Source organism: Primulina tabacum, chromosome 16 (assembly GCF_025594145.1).
Source record: "Primulina tabacum isolate GXHZ01 chromosome 16, ASM2559414v2, whole genome shotgun sequence".
Taxonomy (NCBI): Eukaryota; Viridiplantae; Streptophyta; class Magnoliopsida; order Lamiales; family Gesneriaceae; genus Primulina; species Primulina tabacum.
Window position 1 is genome coordinate 31,005,221 of NC_134565.1, and position 18,265 is coordinate 31,023,485.

Genomic DNA, 18,265 nt, shown 5'->3' on the forward strand with positions numbered 1-18,265 from the left:
TTTTCATGGATGACCCAAATAAGAGACTCGTCTCATAAAATACGACCTGTGAGACCGTCTCACACAAGTTTTTGTCAATAAAATTTGTATGTAATCAAAATGTTCGCAAAGTTCGATAATAATAGAACCTAAATAAACTTCAAATCTAATACTTGAAATCGAACAATTTTTCGATTTGCTTGATTTTAAACAAATTTAAATCATCCAAACTATTGGTGTTTGTATCGAACACTGGCAGTGGAACTTTTCAGTTCAGTGGAATGTAATCCTATGAAAACCAACCCGCCATCGGCACCTCACTCTTTGAGATTCATATAATTAAGGTGGCAAGATTCCAACGCCATTAGTTGAGCTTATATGCTCCACTCCCTCTCTGATATGAAAGGAACTAGAAGTCTGCTAAACGCCAAAACGATCGTTTGTGAGAGTAAAGTCACTCGAGAATTTGTACCAATCATGATGTTTTTTTCTTCAAATCAGCGCATTTAACCCGATAGGTACGTTGAGTCAATTTTAATTATACGAGTTTAAGGTTTAGGTTCATGAATTTTAATGTATCTGATATGTTGTGTGTTTTAACGTGGAGAAGTAAAATGTAATTTCTGTTTTTATCATTTACTAAAACAATTGAAATGTAATTTCTATTCTTTTTATGAGTTAAAACATAAATATGAAAAGATAACGATATATATATCGATCATGATCGATCCTTATTATTCTCTACCATTTTATAGAAAATATAACTAATGAGAAAAAGATTAATTCGTAGATTGGAAGATCACAAACTCGTTTTTCTTAAGTCGTGAGGATAATGACTTCAGGTACACGTCTGTTAAAATTTACGGTTTAATTTTTTTATGATTTAACAAGATAAATTATGTGGTTACATGAGTTTTCGACCGGGGTTCCTTTTTTTGCCATGGCTTCAGGTACAATTAAGTCTTTCTCAAAATATTACTATGTCGAAGTGTCTCAGAATCATCTCCTGAAAAGGGGGTTCCTTTTTTTGTTGCTCAGATCTAGCAAATTTTTGCAATCGATTACTAACATTTGGCGAGAAAGATCATGGGTTTTGGAGTTTCTTGGTACGGGGAAGCAGTATAGAAAATCTTTCTCCAAAAGATAAGTGCAGAGAGTTTGGCACTTGACAGAAGAGAGTGAGCATACGCTGGCAATTGTGTAGATGTTTATACTTTTGTGTACGCGTATGCTCACTTCTTTTCTGTCAGTTTCCTTCTCTATTGTTTTCTTTTTCTATAAAACACACCGCCATTGATAGTTCTTAATATTCTCTTCATTTTCTTGTCATACAATTCAACTTTTGTCGTATAAAATCTGAAAAAAGTTAAGAGAAATGTAGAAATTCGGTGTTAAACGTGCTTAAGAACAGACTTAGCCACTTGATAATTTAGTTAAGACCTTTCAGTCAACCTGCCTGCCACCTCCTCGATTTTCGTATTTGCCGTGTAAAAAAAGAGTGGTTTTGTTTTGTTTTGTTTTGTTTTTGATTCAAAATAATTATATTTCAGAATAAATAATGTTATCCCAAAATGGTTAAATTATTTGATGGAACCCTAAAGCGTGACTTTTGATGTTGCTTTGGGAGGACGAAATATGAACGAAGAAGGTACGACTGGTTACTGTTCTTACCTTAACGGAAATAAACTTGTGTATTTTTAGTACTAGGGCAATCTTTAGAATTAAAAACTCCAATTTTTTAATTGAATCCGAAGTTTATCGCTCATCTTTATCACGTTATCTCCAGTTTTACCCTTTTTTCTGCACCTCAAAGAGACACAGTGATGTGATAAGTTGAATCCCCTTTTCCTCTTCTTTTTTCTTTTTTTATTTTATCTTGCTAGCTATTTATGTTTCAATATGCAAAAACTTTGGATATTTTTTATGATTTCATTCTTGAAGTTATTTGTTTCTTGTGTCTCTGTTGCTGGGAAATCTATTGAATTATTATGTTTTCTGGGGTGGGGTGACATTAGTTCTCAGGTTCATCTGAATCTTGTATTTTAATGGCTGGAAACTGACGAAAAACCTGTTTCTTGTTCAATATGCAAAATCATGGGGTTTTTTAAGACTTTGATTTCATTTTCGGATTTATTTTAATATTTTCTTTCGAACTGCAAAAAGTTGGGTTTTTGTTTTTTTGTTTGTTTTTTTTTTCAACAGTGTTTTCATTTTCAGATTTATATGATTTTTGTCTCCTACTAGCTGAAGAATTAATTTAATCAGTTGTATTTTATGTCATGTTTTAATATTCTTATAAACTAGATATTTTTGTCCAGTTCTTTCTTTCGGATGAGGATTTTAGAACCTTGGAGATGGAAGAAGGAGAATATTGATTACTGGTATGGGAGTTCCATTATGTGCATATATATACCATAATTTCTATTTGATGCTAAATTATTATTTATTATTTATTGTCAATTTTTTTAATCAAATAAGTCTGGTTTAACTATGCAGATGGTGAATTTTCTTGATGCAATTAATTTTCTTTTTGGGAGAACTGGGAGATAAGCCTATCTTTGCTTATGATTTTCACGTTATTATGTTGTATACTTTATTCTTGAACTTCTTTCTTTTACTTGTCGAATTCACGCTTGTTTTCCATTAAGTTTAAAGTACTAATGGTCTTTAAGGTCTATGTGCGTGCAGACATCTAGTGTCTGTGGCTATTTTCATGTGACTTTGCGAAGTCTGAGAGAATAGGATTCCAGATAAGAATGTATGTAATGTATAAAATCGATAATGCGAAACTTGTAAATTTTGAAGGATCGTTGAGTAGAAGGTAATAAATAATATTGACTATCATGTGATGGATGTACTCAGTTAATTAGCTTACAAGTTCAAAACATTGCAAACAATTTGCATCACAAGCTGAAACACTTTTATACGAAGATGAGGAAACTTAAGAGGTGAGGCAACATTATGATGCCTAATCTTGACATAAAGTAGTCCAAGTGCTAAGCCCCAAAGTTCCATCAAATACTAAATAGGAATGATCCCTCATCTATGGTGTACTGCCGGTTGATCCTAAAGTTTTTATGTGCTATAGTATATCTGTTTCATGTTGATGTGTTTTGAAAAATCAAACTCGTGTATATATGTAGAAGATGTAATTAACTGGAAAATATACATAATATCTTTGACTATTGTTTGCTTTCGTTTATTGCGCTTTGAAAAGATTTGATAAATCGCTATTGATTCTATGTTTATATCTTGAATATATACATGCCATATAATCATGGTACGAGTGTATTAGGCTACAGAAGGCTTGAGTATATATGTTGACTGTCTTCCTATTTTTGCACGAATTAAGAAGTTATAAAAAGAGTCCACCTTGATAATAGCTCAGAGAGATGCTGGGCGACTAGGCTCCTCCTCTACATCTATAGTGTATTTAGAAGTGGTTGGTACCTAGAAGTTACTAATTTAGAAGCTGTTGTAATTAGGCGTGATTCGAAAGTTGTGAACGAGTTTTACCTATCGTCTTCGAAACTCTTAAAACATATTGATATTAATGTACTTTGAATGATGGTTTGATAGAAGTCACATCTTATGGAGTGTCTTCCATTATGCCTATATGGTCAACTCAATTCGCAAAATTTCTAGGCTCCCGCTCCCTCTTTTTGGACGCAGAAATACTAAATTTATTGCATTGTAGGTGAAATTTGAAAAAGAGAGTTTTAACATGCATCTTTCGAGCTTTTATAGTCATGATGTCTTGCTATTTCTATCTACTTCTTGTCGAGCAAATGGTTGGGACTTGTTGGAAAAAAATCGCCGTTGCATTCACCACTGCTAGTTCGATATCATTTATTTATTTTTAAATAAATGTAATACAATCAAGGTTATCATTACTTACCTAGGTATGTTATGTTTTAGAACCAAGAGATTTCCCAATAGTGCATGATGTTATTTGTTCATGATATGAGCTAATTCTACGACTTATTCATATAGCATCTTACCTACTCCATCTCTTGTTGTTTTGTGCTTCATCCTTGTTGGTGCATAGTGCATACAGTGATTGACATTCTATTCTCTTGATTATCCATGTGAAATTTAAGACGAAACTGTAAACATTACAAATTATAGGTTGTCTGTAGTTCGCCGCATAAACGAAATCTCCATCACGATATTAATATTCTTTAGCTTAGACTAATCAAGTACCCCGGAAACAAAAGTGAAGAGTGTGCCACTAAAATAGATCAGTAGAACTTCATAAAACTAACATGATATAGTATCATTACTTAAATTGTTCGATCTTTCTAAAAGCATTACGGGTAAATCATCATCATGGACTCAGTTGATGGTTAAGAGATATAGCTTCAATGAAAAAAGATTAATCCTATCGCAGTGTTTTTCTAGAAGCTGTTTTAAAACTGCTTCAGAAATTGCAGTGGTTTAAAAAACCTTAGGCTCCTAAAAATGGTGTAGCAAAACGAAAATATCCCGAGGCTATGCACGCATCTGTGCCATCTTTAGCAAGATCTTACAGGACCTAATGGATATTCATCTCAAATTTTGGAGCCTCTAGTGATGACTATTCTTTCTATTTAATCCTATACTGCCCTAAGTGTTAATCCAAGGGGTACAAAGAGGCCGCATTTTTTTCATGTAGTGCAATGTGCGGGGCAATTTGAACAAATGTACGTGGACCCTTGTAGCTAGCCCTTGGATTAAAGGTCGTGGCCCTACCTATGTGGTAGAATCGAAGAACCCTTGATAGTAGCTAGTTTCGGAAACATTTATCAACTGGATTAGATTTAGAAAAAAATAACTTTTAATTTATGCAGTGAAAATTCTATCATTGATACCTAGGAATTTACTGTTCTTCCAGCCTTCCTACGATGATCTTTTGTGCTCGGGATTTGTAATAAAAGCTTAAACATGATTTAAAATTAGTTTGCACAAGATAAATAAATTATTTCTGAAGCGAAAATGTTTAGGTTTTTCAACCAGTCCGTCAAAAGGTGCTTCTAGCATGGACGATCAGGAATTGGAAGTCCCCTTTTTGTGATGCAGGCAATCTGGGACAACAAAGTTTCTACGCGTATCGCAAGCAAAAATACTCAGTGACAAGTTGAGTGATGTGGGTTGTTCAGGGACTGGTTACCGAGGACTCGGAGGGCCTCGTTCCACTGAAGAACTCATGTTGAAACCCTGAAGAAATTAAATGTTTTTTATTTCATGAGCAACTTAATCCAAGATGCAATCTTGATCGAAATTGAACATGAAAATCAGGGACATGAATTACTTTTCTATTGTGTTGAGAGGCTTGTCTGTTTCAGAATTTAGTCATGTAAGAAGAAAGATTACCGTTTTTATTTTAAAAAAAAATCGGGTCCCATGGATCTACCAAAGAATATTTAATCGGGGTGGGCGGGTAATAGGCCAAAGTTTTCTTCATGGGGCGGGATTCGGGTCTAGTCATATCCGTCTCATATCCGTTCCATTGACATCTCTACTTGTTACCGGCGGCAATACACCTTGTTGACACATCTTTCAGATCTTTTCCTCGATACATGCTTATACAACGATTTTCGTTTTATTTCGTTGCGATTTTTTTTAAAAAAATTATAATATAAGTTTCAATCTTATTTTCGTATATTTCATCTTCTTGAAAATTTGAGTCATTTTTACGCTGATTTGATAATACTATTGCCAATATTGTATTTATCTCACATCGATGACGAAAAATAAGAAGACAATGGATTACGACCACGGAGAGTCAGAAAGTTCAATTAGGACAGGCCATATATTTTTTAAATAATTATTTATAGATAAATATAAAATATAAATATGATATATATATACGAAATAATAACTACTATTATGTTTCTACATATATTCTAACAAAAAAAGTTTAAGTAAAAATAATAATATTTTAATAATTACAATCCTATTAAGAATTAAAAAAAAATAGAGTACATAATGAATATATAAAATCACAAATTATTCACTTATTTATTATGTTAATTATTTTAAATTGTATTCGATTTTTTATAATTTAAAACTCGTGAAATTTTTCAATATACATTAGTAATTTACTAGTTCTCAGCAAAATAAAAGAAGTGAGATAATGAAAAATTTTAAATGTTAGCATCTTAAAAAAATAGAAGACGAGAATTTAAAGATAGAATAAACGAGAAAATAGATTTGGAAATAAGTGATAATTTAGTATATTCGTTGAAGATCGTCCCTTTGGCTTTTGATTAATAATAATAATATAATCAAATATTTTCAGGAAAGAATTGATTAAAAATGATATCTTACTGAATAAAGAAGTATACAAATCTGAGAGCGAAAAAGATTTTTGATTGAGAAAAAAGATTATGCAGATACACAAAATTATTATTATTATTATTATAAAATTTATATTGTATGGAGCAATTTATTTAAAATAGTTGGTGTTGCTCCTGTGAATAATCAAACAAGCACTTCAAATAATATTCACCCCAAAAAGTTTGACACCCTTCTCTTCAAAACCACCATGCTGTGCATCCATTCTCCCAATTTCTTCATTTCCATGACCATCGTCACCAGCCTGCCCCATCAGCAGTTCCGACGGACCACCGTTGTCGGTGACATCTCCAATCTGGCCATCTCCAGCATTGTTGTCATATAACACGTCTATAACATACAATTTACCAACATCATCCATGCCGTCGCTGCGCTCGTAGGCCCAAAAAATAACCATATCCTTTGGTTTCAAACACTTTTCTTTCAAAAAGCCATTCCAGCCTCTGGTAAAAACGTAGCTTTGGCTACTATTCCAATAGCAGTACCGAAACTTCCATATCTTCATGGACATGTCGAAAAACATGACCTCTACATCTTCGTTGACGCCTTCATCTTCACATATTTTAGGGAAATGCCTAACGGCGTACCTTTTTGGAATCACAAGACGGTTAAGCTTACCCGCATCGCTAGGTGTGAGCACCTTCATGAAAAGTCGCCGCAAATTGTAGCCTGAGGTATCGGGCAAAGCTGCCGAATCAGGCTTTTCCTGAACTTGAGCCATCTGATTATTCGGAAAGTTTGAATCATATGAGCTGTCCATGGTCATGTTGATGAATTCACCAGTGGAGAGATGACTCAAGAACTGTGGTGGTGTAGTACCCCAGTCTACATCACAAAACTCGACGGATGCCGTTTTGTGAGCCATAAATGCAGCTTCCTCCTCGGTTTTAAAAGATCCAAGCCAAATGTGTTCATTGTTGGCACATAAGTATGCACCCCAGTACCCATTCTGTTGATTTACCACGCCTGGCTTCAACCAGGAGGCATCATATAGTGTCGCATACTCAACTGGATAGTACTGGTAAATGCTGCTCTCTGAGTCAGAAAGAGGAGCAAGAGCGTTTGATGTAACAACCAATGAAATCTGCTGTTCTTCCATGATGAATCTGGTAAAACATGAATGTTAGTGCAAGAAACTGATATTTGGAACAAATCTTTTTCATTGAGGTAAAGTGGTTGCAAGTATTGGGAAACTAGGCATTCAATCTGATACATAAAATCCTCTCAAGTCTGATGACAAAGTACTATGTCTATGTAGGACATTCGAGATCATGCATGATTAATATACACGAAAAATCCTTTTTTGACACTCTCTTTGGACCTAATCCTCTTTTATCCCTACGGTCGATGTTATAGTAAACATACAAACAGAACATACAGACAAATAAGCATAATGTGAAAGATAACTATACCCTACATTTTTTTTGAGCATTGCTATAAGCATAAATAAATAAAAATTCAAAAAAAATTTGACAAATAACAACTTTACTGTAGTATCCATTCTTTTCTCTATTTCTCTGAGATTCAAAATGCTTCACAAAATACTCATCACCTCCAGGGTGATGACACAACATTAAAAAAATTACAAAGGGGAGATCATACATGGAAGCAAGCATAATAATCTTATAGTTAACACACGCTAAATATATTAGAAAACGGTAAAAATCAAACAATAATTTCCAAAAACAATGTAGAAAGACATATTCTAATACCAATGCAGCAATGCCTTGAGTTGGATCAATTTCAAGACAAGTTTCCAAAACTCGCGCAAGAAGTTTGCATTCTGTCATCACGAAAGAAGCCTTATTTAAGTACTCATTATGCCTATAAACGCAACACATGACCTTAAACAACTACATTGATACCAAAAAAAAGGAATAAATAACACAGTTTTGCAGAAAGCTGTTTAAAGAAATTTTTTTATAACAATACGCAGACTCATGTATATATGATCAAGTTCACCTCCATTTACAGGAAAAAAATTTTAGATATGAAAAAAAAAATTGATACAAAATTTGATTTCCGAATATTGATTAATTTTAGGATGTATATATTTAGCACGGTCAAGAATTCTGCGGAAGTGGGGGTAGTGCAAATGTTAAACAACATACGTGAATGAACCGAATAAACACTAAAAGAGTAATTTAAAACATCTGGAAATTTTTTTGAAGCCAATAAAAACCGCGGAACATTCTACAAAAGGCAATCTTGCTTGATCTGGAACAAAAAATTAAAAGAAATAAATCTGTTCAAAATCGTAACATGATTTACCACAATGAAATATAAAATCTTCCTTGCCCTTCATACATAAAATCTTTATACACTCACCTGATTTCGCGAATCGATCTCCTAAAAGAAGAGAAAAATGGAAAGGACTTGTCAAGGTTGATTACTGAATAGAAACTTTCTTATTCATGAGTTTTACAGATACAAGGCAATGTTTTTATAGACGACAATACGACTTACCCAAAAACAAATTAAGGTAAGTTTAATTATTATACTTGAATTTCAAATTGAACACGGTGAAATAGATTTCGTTTATATTACAAGATCTGACTGAAAAACAATAAGAATAGAAGAAGGCATGGCAAAATAAAACCAAATAATTCACTGCCTTAAATCCAACTGACCAAAAAATCTTATGCGGTAAACCTCGATTATGTATAACAAAACATAGAAAACAATATATAGGACAAGAGGCACACAGCAAAACAAGAATATGTCATTCAGATTTAGTGTCCTAAATTTTTTTAGTCTCTATTAATTAAATTGAAATGAGTGAATATCAAAACTATGCATGATTGCGAAAGAAAATGGCATAAAATCTTATTGATGAAATCGAAAAACTTGAAAATCCAATCATCCACTTCACTTAATCACCTTTCCACTTTACATAATGGTAAACCAAAGATAATTAATCAAATCTTAACTCCCCAAAAACAGAAATACAATGGGAAAAATTGAGAATACCAAGACTACAGATAAAATAGTTTGATACAGTTAAGTCATTTTGACAAGAAACACCTAGTTAAAATTTATACTCTACCTCGGAAAGTAGTTGTCTTCTAGAGCAAAACCCTTTATTGTATGTATAAAACTAAAGGTGAATGTTCTCCAGAAATGACACAGTTCTGGTTTAAATACATGGATAGAACCATTCCTCAAATGGAAAGAAATCACTGAACGCATCTGAAATAAATTCATACCTGGTGTCATTCAAACTATAGACCAAGAAGGTTGCGACGTGGAACGCCAAATGAGTCATGCTTTAACCCATAGTTGGACATCTCGTTATGAATAAAGAGGCTAAATGAGTAGGATCCATCGTGCAATGTTAATACAAATATTCTCTTCGATCTCTCTAGAAACACAAACACATAAAAGAAAATACCCAAAAGCAATTAAAATTCAAAGCTTTTAAATTTTTTTGAGAATAAATTGCTTTTACATGCATAAACTGAACCATATCATAACAATTGGTTGGAGAAAATTATAAACCCTCCCTCTCCACTACCTAAATCATATAAATCAAGGGAAAATAATTTTTTTGGTTCATTAACTCGTACCACTTTGGGTTTTGATAAATAAATAACCAAAGTTTGGTTTCGCTGTAGTAATTTTTATTTTTTTGGCTTTTAATTCTATTCACAAGCGGTGACGTGACATCGGAAAATGCTGATATGTCGATGGGAAATGCTGACATGACATCGAAAATTGTTGGTAAGTCCTGTAAGCAGCACCACATCAACAATCAATCCAAAATACCCAGAACTTTAAAGCTAATGCACAAAAACGAATATTTGAATACTTAAAGGACCAAAACATATCATGAATCATCATGAACTGATTTGAACTGGACTATCACTAATAAACTTGGAGATCAATAGTCATTGACTTATCCTCAATCTTTTATTTAAAATCTGTTCCTTCACATTTCTTTGATGAATATATGATTTGATATGCCACATTTCTTTGATGAATATATGATTTGATATGCAATTTTTTTCATTTTTTTTTTAAATTGAACGAACTTTGTTGTGTTGGTTGATTTAGAGTTTCTTTTTTCAATTAGCATCTAGTCGATAAGTTAAAGCTGCGGTTTAACAAAATTTTGAGCAAATAGTGAATAAATTATCATATTTGGCCTAATATAATTGCTAACATATAAGTTAAACCAAGGCAGTGAATGCCTTCAAAGGAAATTAAATGTTGTATATACAAATTAGCCACAATGAAACTTGAGGAACTCCACATAAGCCACAAAAATATTTTCAATAGAGGAGTTGAAAAGGTTAGATTTGTTGATCATGGTACACTAGTGGCCACCAACTATCAATAAAGGAGGCAAAGTCGACACAGGACGAAGTGGCTTAAGCACAAACAAATATATTGTGGCCTTTTTAGCACCGCAAAAAATGGGCCCTAAGAGCCTATAATTTTAAGAAACTTCCGTTTGATGCATCCCTCGGACCAGTGTGATTTGAAAGATTTGCAATACACCACCATTACTCACTATAACTTTAGATATATACTAGCAATTAGTCATACATATAGTACAGAAACCGCTTCTGAACATTTGAGCTTCAAAAGTTGTTTTATGGTGATGCTGGATTTCGAAATCCTATTTCTAAAAGGAGTTTGTGAAGACCGTTTCAAATGTTTCTTAACTAAACATCGTCACTGTTAGCACTCGTAGGGTTATAACTAAAGCAATGGTTTTTATTCAGCTGTTTCTAAATTCATCAATAATGGAAGCTTTCACCACATTTATAAATAGAGTTATAGTAAATGAAACTCTTATGAGACCGTCTTATGAGTCAATTTTGCGAGACATATCTTCTATCGGACCCAACCTATAAAAAATATTACTTTTTATCCAAAAAAATTTATTTTTTACTACAAGTATTAACTATGTCTCGCGGAAACCTACTCTTTATAGTAGTGTTGCTAGCCATTACCAAGCTAGTCAATAATTACCCGTATACCTCCTCTCCCCCATCATATGTTTTGTAGTGTAAATTAGATAACTACTTTGATTACCAAGTGAAAAGATCTTGCTTAATATGCGGCTATCCCCATCTTCAGATTATAGACCAAGAAGTTATATAGCTTAGCAACTCAATTACACTTGGTAAGGTAAATCTTTTTTTTTCCCCGAAGTTATTTGATTACATTGAAATCTCGAGGACACAAATAGCGTGCAGTAAAACTTTCAATGGAAAATCCACAAAGGTATGGAATTGATGCTAGATAAAAAATTCAAGCTAATAATATTTTCGAGTTCACAGTACATGTACATAGAACATGGAAACAAATTCTGATCATGAAGTTTGGCTTATGGAGTTCGGTAGTGCTTACAAATTTATTTCAAAAAATGATCATGAATTTTTCTTTACAAATTTGCAAAACTTCGTAAAAGAAAAGTCCATAAGCACTTTTTTAAAAATTTGCAAACATCGCCTTCAACATTTGGTGGAAACAACTTCAAACTATTTTAGGACAAAGCACATATGTAATTGCGCACTTTAACTGGTTCTCAACAAGGCACTCTTCCTATTTCTTATCACGGTTCGTCTTTACTTTATGTCACTTGAAGGCTGCTCTAATTCAAAATCTGCTGCAGAAAGCCAAGTAATCTGATGGTAGTTGTTCTAGTTAACTGGGCCTTCAAGGACAAGAAAATTGAGATTTCTTTTCTGGATAAAACCCCTTGGCAGACATTCAAATGTTTTAGGATTTTTTTCGGAAAAAATATATTTATCAAGAAGCAAAACTAATAGATATAAAAATGTTTACACACGGAACTAACATCAATGAAATTATTCCATTATATTAGGCAAACATAGATTCAACATATAGCAATCTTAGAACTCATTAAGACTCTACTCACAATAAGACAAGGCAGTCCAAAGTTACTCAAATGTGCAACAAAAGATATTATTGACGGTTTTTTGTTTTAACTATATTGTAATGAGTTAGTACATCCTTCAGCCTTAAAACTAAAATGAAAGCGTCGCTGTTTTAATCGACAAGCACATATCAATTTTTTTTTCCAGTTATGATCCCCAAAATGAGACGGCCCTTTGATTTCACTTGGTTTTCTTGCCCTTTGTTTCTTCAACTACGGATAAGAAAATGGACATCTTCATAGTTCACGTAAATTTTGGAGTTCAAGCCCAGGAATCAACCAGATTCATTTTTAATTTGTTTCACTTTATAATTGATGATCTTATTCTTTAATTAACATAACAAATAAACAGTTATAATATGTATGCCATAGTCCTAATTTTCAATCTTTTCCTCAGAAAAACAAACTAATCCACAATGGTGGAGGGAGACTGGTGCCAGGGTTGATCCTCATAAATATTCTTTTACACTCGTACCATTTTCAGATTAAATACAAAGAATAAAAGAGTACACTACGCTACTACTAAATTCAACATTGTAAGTTTATGAAAAATAGATAGGCGCGCAGTTGGGTTTAACCACGAGAAATAAAAATTTCATATCATTCGCAACATCAATGGAAAGTCGTAGTAGCAATTTTCTCTCTTTTTATGATGCTATTTTAATATTATTTTTGTAAGATGTAAAAATCAAAACAAAAGGAACATATGTGTAATGTTTAGCCACTTTTTTCCTAATCCATCAAGTAGACAAGGAAATCTCAAATCAAAATTTAGCCTATCATTATCAAGATGATTAGCAGATTCCATCCAATTTAGAGTTTCTTCTTCTGCCCAGACAATATGACAATCAGCAACAATATCCGCACGGTTAATTGTGTGCGCACGCTTGTGTGTGTGTATTAGCTTCACTTTTTGAAATATGGATTAAAATTTCATATTTAAAAAATATTCAATCTATACTGCACAATAAATGATCAGCCATCTACCTGAAAAGGGAGTTCATTAAAGGTACATACGGCAAACTAAATATAGAAAGAACGCAAACAACCTCAATCAAACATCTAACTCCTTTTATTAAATCACAACATAAACTCAACACACATGAGTTCTCAGATTATTCATGAATGTTTAAAACATCAGCTTTGAATCAGAACTTCTGTAATAAAAAGAGTGAAAATATGAAAAGTACCTGACGAATTAAGTTTCAGCAAATTAAAAATATGAAAAGCACCATATGTTATCTGCAATTCAAGAAAATCGTCTCAATCAAATACTTGAGTAATTAAAGAATTAATTGACAAAAAAAGGGTTCTTTTCCTGATAATTAACCTGCACATCGAAATTTTCTTCTCTGGTCAACAGTCATGATTGCATGCGTATCTGTCCAGTGAAGGAAACTGAAATCTTGCCATACTTGAGTTGCAGCCATAACCATTTTCTTTACCACAAAGATAATCCTTGCTCTGAAGAAGAGAAGAAGTCATTTAAAATATAGCCAACGTAATATATTACATTTATCCCTGCAGGAAAATTCAACAACAAATCTAAGAAAAAGAGATATCGACAAGCTAAAAGAAACCCAAGATTTTGTCCCGGGATTGAACAGAGATATGATAAGAAGGAAATGGAGGAGATTTTTCAGCAGATCACTGTATTTTCTTTGGGTTGCAGAATGACAGGAAAAAATTGACAAATATTATGGAGTTTTAAAAGTATTCGATTTAACAGACTGCCCTAGAACAAATAAAAACACAAGTTTTTTCCGTTAAAGCAGAATAGTAACCAGGCGTACCTTCCCAAATCCAGGTCGTCCTTCCAATCAGCAGCATCAAAAGTCACGCCTCAAAGCTCAATCCCAATAAATAATAAATTTTATATATCATACGATGAGAGATTAGCAAGAGATATAATAAATAAAAAATTCAAAACAATCACATCAATAAACATGCCGTGAATAGAGGAGAAATGGGATAGAAACTTTCACAAAATCTGACATGAATTTCCTCTTCTTTTGCCCAAAATATATGCAAAACACTTCAGTTTGTCAGCGTGACCGCGTGTGCATTGTGGATAAAATTGATCCATCTGAATTAAAGCCCCTAATTTCAACCTCCTTTCACCTTGCGTTTCAGCTTTTTCCAAAGAAAAAGATAGGAGTCTGTATAGTTGCAGTGTAGTCATAATAGATAGCCGAAGAATAAATACATATAATTATAGATAGGGAAGCTGACAGTAAGAGAAGTGAGCACACGTAAACACCAAAGTATACTCTTTATACAATCGCCTACGTATGCTCACTCTCTTCTGTCAGTTCAATTCCATTATGCAACCAAAGCTGCACCAAAGCAAAAGACCCCATTAATTTTCTTGACGAAAGATTCGCAATTTACATCACAATCGACAGATCTGGAGAACGAAAAGATGCCCTTTGTAGGACAGGGCATTCTGCGACCATTGAAACTTCCAAGCCAGCCACAGAAACCGAAGAGAACACACACAGAGTACTGAGTAGGGTTTTCAGAATCAGAAGGTCCACGATATTTACTAATATTCCAGGAAACAAGTAAAATCATTTTTTTCTCCGGTTCTTGGCTGAGAATACTGATCTACCTTCATCTCTCTGCATGCCACCATAAATATAGCTAATTGAGTAACAGCCGGTGAAAAGGGAAAATACTCGTGATGGGGGATCATGTCATGTGACTACTTTCTTCTCTCCCACTTTGGATGGACGCACACAATTTGTTTGGGATTTTTTTAAACAATTTTTGGTTCATAGATTGATCCCAGGAGGACAACACTATGGTGGGTTAAATTTCCTCTGGAAGAGAAGTTGTGATGTACAAATACAATGATCGTAAACGATAAGTTTATGTAACACGGTCTCATTGATTATATATAAGAGACAGATTTATTTGTTCTATTCACGATAAAAAATGATATTTTTTATATAAAAATAATATTTTTTTATAAATTGGTTCAAATTTGATAATTGTCTAATAAAATTTATTCTTGAGATTGAGATAATATAATAGAAGTTTGTATGAAAATCTAATTTTAAATGATTATATTTTTTAGTTGTTCCCATCAAGGGAGAGGCCATGGATTCGATCCCCGGAAACAATAATTACTCCATTCCGAATTGTAATTAAAAAAAAAGTCATTCAAAGTAGATTCTCAAAAAAAAAAAAACATTCAACATAAAAATTATAAATGAGGAGATTATTTGAGTAACTTGTGGTTTAAATATGATATGATACTTTTATGTAAATAATAACTTATAATTCTTTTGCTCTTTTTCATTTAAAAAGTTGTGGCTTTGTTGGTAAGGGTTTGGACTTTGGGGTGAAGTAAGTGGACCATACACCTTAATTTTTTTCCCTGTATGCAGATATTTTAAGTGGAAGAAATAAATATGATATTGGGGAATTATTTAATGATGTTTGAAAAGAGAGGAAATGAATCAAGGCAACATATCAGATTAAAATTTTTATAGTCATATTAGATGTATATTTAAAGTTATACTTAGATAATAATTTTCCTTTTTAAAGTAATAGACAATAAAAAAAATAAAAGAGATTAATTAGATTTAAGAGTACTTATGTAATTCATCATGTAAAATTTAAGTTTAGGTGTAATATAAAGTATACACCCAAAATTTTCTAAAATTTCAATACATGGATATAGATTAGTAGTTGTAAAATATTGTGAAAGATATGGAAAAAGAGAGGTTAATGCGTTGACAAGAGGAAAAAATGTTATTTTGGTCTTGTATATTTATTTCATTTCGATTTTTAATATTTTATGTTATCAAATTTTAGTTTCCTTCTTGTATCATTTGATTTTTTATAATTTTAGTTATTTTCATTTATATTGATAATGTTGCATTACATACGTCAGTGTCGCATCAGCGCCATGTAAGAAAAATTAGGGTTGGGAAAAAATACCGAAATTTCGGTATACCGTGCATACCGTATCAAATATACCGCATATACCGATATTAACGGTATAGCGAAAATTTCGGTACGTTATAATATCGTACCGAATTTTTCGGTATCGGTATCGGTATATATTTTTGAAATATTCGGTAATTCGGTATATACCGAAATACCGAAAAATTATTATAATAAAATTATTTTGTAGTGATTGTGATGAGATTAAAATTTTTTTAAAAAATATTTCGGTATAGACGATATTATACCGATACCTTACCGAAATTGCGGTATACCGAATTTTTTTGGTAAGAACGGTATGTAATTTATGTCATAACGAAATTTCGGTACGGTATCGGAATTTATTTTTCGGTACCGAAAAATTTCGGTACGGTATACGGTATTATTAAAAAAATCGTTATACCGTACAGAAGTAAGCCTAATAAAAATGATCAAAATTACAAAATGATAAAGAACTGAAGCTGAAATATGATAAAATAAAATACGAAAAATTGCAAAATACAAAATATGTTAAATACAATTTTCCCAATAAAATATTATCATCATCCTAAAAATTGTTATGATGATTATTGTGACCCCATCTACTACCGAAGTGTGGAATCGACATTGTGATTGAAATTAAGTGGTAAATTTTTAAGAACCCTCCGTCTGAAAATCTGGGATATTTCAAAACTAGTTTATTTTAACGACCAAAAGCAAACTAGTAAGTATTGGTCTCACGGGTCTTTATCTATTAATTATGACCAAGATATTTCATATTTCATCATTTTAACATCGTTAATTATTTAATAATATAAATCAACAAATTATAATACTTACGCTAGACATTGCATAAATTTTGTAAGCTAATATTATTTTAGCAGTGAACGGAAAATTTCGTTCACACGATAAGATATCGAAAAGATTTTTTTCCATGCATACTAAGTAACGATAAGGTGATAAAGGTTGCTTGTTTTATAACACGTAGACACCATAGAACTAGTAGAATAAATGTGCATAATGAATAAATTAAATTAGGCAACAACATTTTTTTGTTGCGGTAATTCGAACCTGCTTTATGCTTGAAACATTGAGCAATTTGCGACCAAAATGTTCCTGGCAGCTGTAGATGAACATGCTTCTGACACAGGGATTTCTAAATCTGCTGTGGTACTTGAAAATCGAATTGATACACAAGTTATTTGATTTTAACTTGATGTAACTCTCGTATTGCCTTCTTGTAAATATTTCCTAGCGATGTAATTCATTTTGATTGTTTATCTGAATTCAGAGTATTTATATATTTTTTTATCTCTTACTGACATATTTTTTTCAAATGGATCCGTTCAATCTACTGATTTTCTTCCACTATAATACAGTCTGCTTGTATCACAAGTGATATAATATCCTTTCTTCTATTCTCTCGGACAATCATCCCTCATTGAACCAGCTTTTGGGATTGAGTTAAATTCGAGTATCAATTTTAACATTTACTATCTAATCATCTATGGAAATTGATCCAGTTCATTTTGATATTTTTGTACCTAGTTTCTTAGGTGTTTATATTTAAAATTTAATACTGATTTTAGTTAATTTAATTACAAATCCAAATGAGTTTATTTAAACTTTTGAGCATTCTTCACTTTTGTTATATTAAGCCTAACCCATTCGGACAAGTACTCATCATTCTATCAAGTTCATATTTTCTGGGGAAAGGAACCGATGCAATTCTATTTCTTTATTTTTTTTCTTTTTAATTCTTGTTATGTTAATTTAAAGATTCAGTAATTTTGAATATGTTTCTTTTGATGCAGTCATCGATTCTCATGAGAGCTCACAATTGCCACGAGCAAACATATTAATGACGAGACATGCATTTTTGTTATGCTACTAATACTTGTATTTGCTCGCCTATTCTGCCCAAGCCTGACTGAAGAAAAGTTACGGGGCATAAAACAAAAGAATTCGGTGATGGGCCGGGGGCATACTATGTGTAATGAGTCCATCACTCTGCGATAAATAAAAAGAAAAAGCCATTCCGAAGACCCACACCCAAGTTCCAAAGATTTTTGTCTGTTATCCCCATCATGATTTTTGTTGGCATATAAT

General features: G+C 32.5%; 1 protein-coding gene and 2 long non-coding RNA genes across 8 annotated transcripts; 1 reads left to right on the forward strand and 2 right to left on the reverse strand.

Annotated features, from left to right (window-relative positions):
* Positions 1-791: 791 nt before the first annotated feature.
* LOC142529618 (uncharacterized) lies at positions 792-5,272 on the forward strand. 2 transcript variants are annotated; one of them, XR_012815932.1, is made up of 3 exons: positions 892-1,627; positions 2,298-2,360; positions 4,962-5,272. It is a non-coding gene; the product is annotated as an uncharacterized LOC142529618 (long non-coding RNA). The 2 variants fall into 2 exon arrangements; XR_012815931.1 differs by having other exon boundaries at positions 792-2,360.
* Positions 2,502-4,955, reverse strand: LOC142529621 (uncharacterized). The gene is made up of 2 exons (XR_012815933.1): positions 3,878-4,955; positions 2,502-3,813 (listed from the first exon to the last, which is right to left on the reverse strand). It is a non-coding gene; the product is annotated as an uncharacterized LOC142529621 (long non-coding RNA).
* Positions 5,273-6,324: 1,052 nt separating the features above from the next.
* Positions 6,325-14,961, reverse strand: LOC142530093 (AP2/ERF and B3 domain-containing transcription factor At1g50680-like). 5 transcript variants are annotated; one of them, XM_075635867.1, is made up of 5 exons: positions 14,017-14,961; positions 13,554-13,687; positions 13,414-13,465; positions 9,522-9,676; positions 6,325-7,421 (listed from the first exon to the last, which is right to left on the reverse strand). In XM_075635867.1, exons 4-5 carry the CDS (start codon positions 9,578-9,580, stop codon positions 6,455-6,457), a joined length of 1,026 nt encoding a protein of 341 aa, XP_075491982.1. In that variant the 5' UTR covers positions 9,581-9,676; positions 13,414-13,465; positions 13,554-13,687; positions 14,017-14,961; the 3' UTR covers positions 6,325-6,454. The 5 variants fall into 5 exon arrangements, with proteins under 5 accessions (XP_075491982.1, XP_075491983.1, XP_075491984.1 ...); XM_075635868.1 differs by lacking the exon at positions 14,017-14,961 and having other exon boundaries at positions 9,522-9,674; positions 13,419-13,465; positions 13,554-13,684; XM_075635869.1 differs by lacking the exon at positions 14,017-14,961 and having other exon boundaries at positions 9,522-9,672; positions 13,554-13,684.
* Between the last annotated feature and the right edge of the window lie 3,304 nt (positions 14,962-18,265).

Bases quoted from the DNA above. Each gene is read 5' to 3' on its own strand.
- LOC142530093 (XM_075635867.1), bottom strand. From the start codon at position 9,580: ATGACTCATTTGGCGTTCCACGTCGCAACCTTCTTGGTCTATAGTTTG. The intron at 7,422-9,521 runs GTATGAATTTAT...ATGTTTTACCAG, and splicing joins TATAGTTTGAATGACACCAG to ATTCATCATGGAAGAACAGC.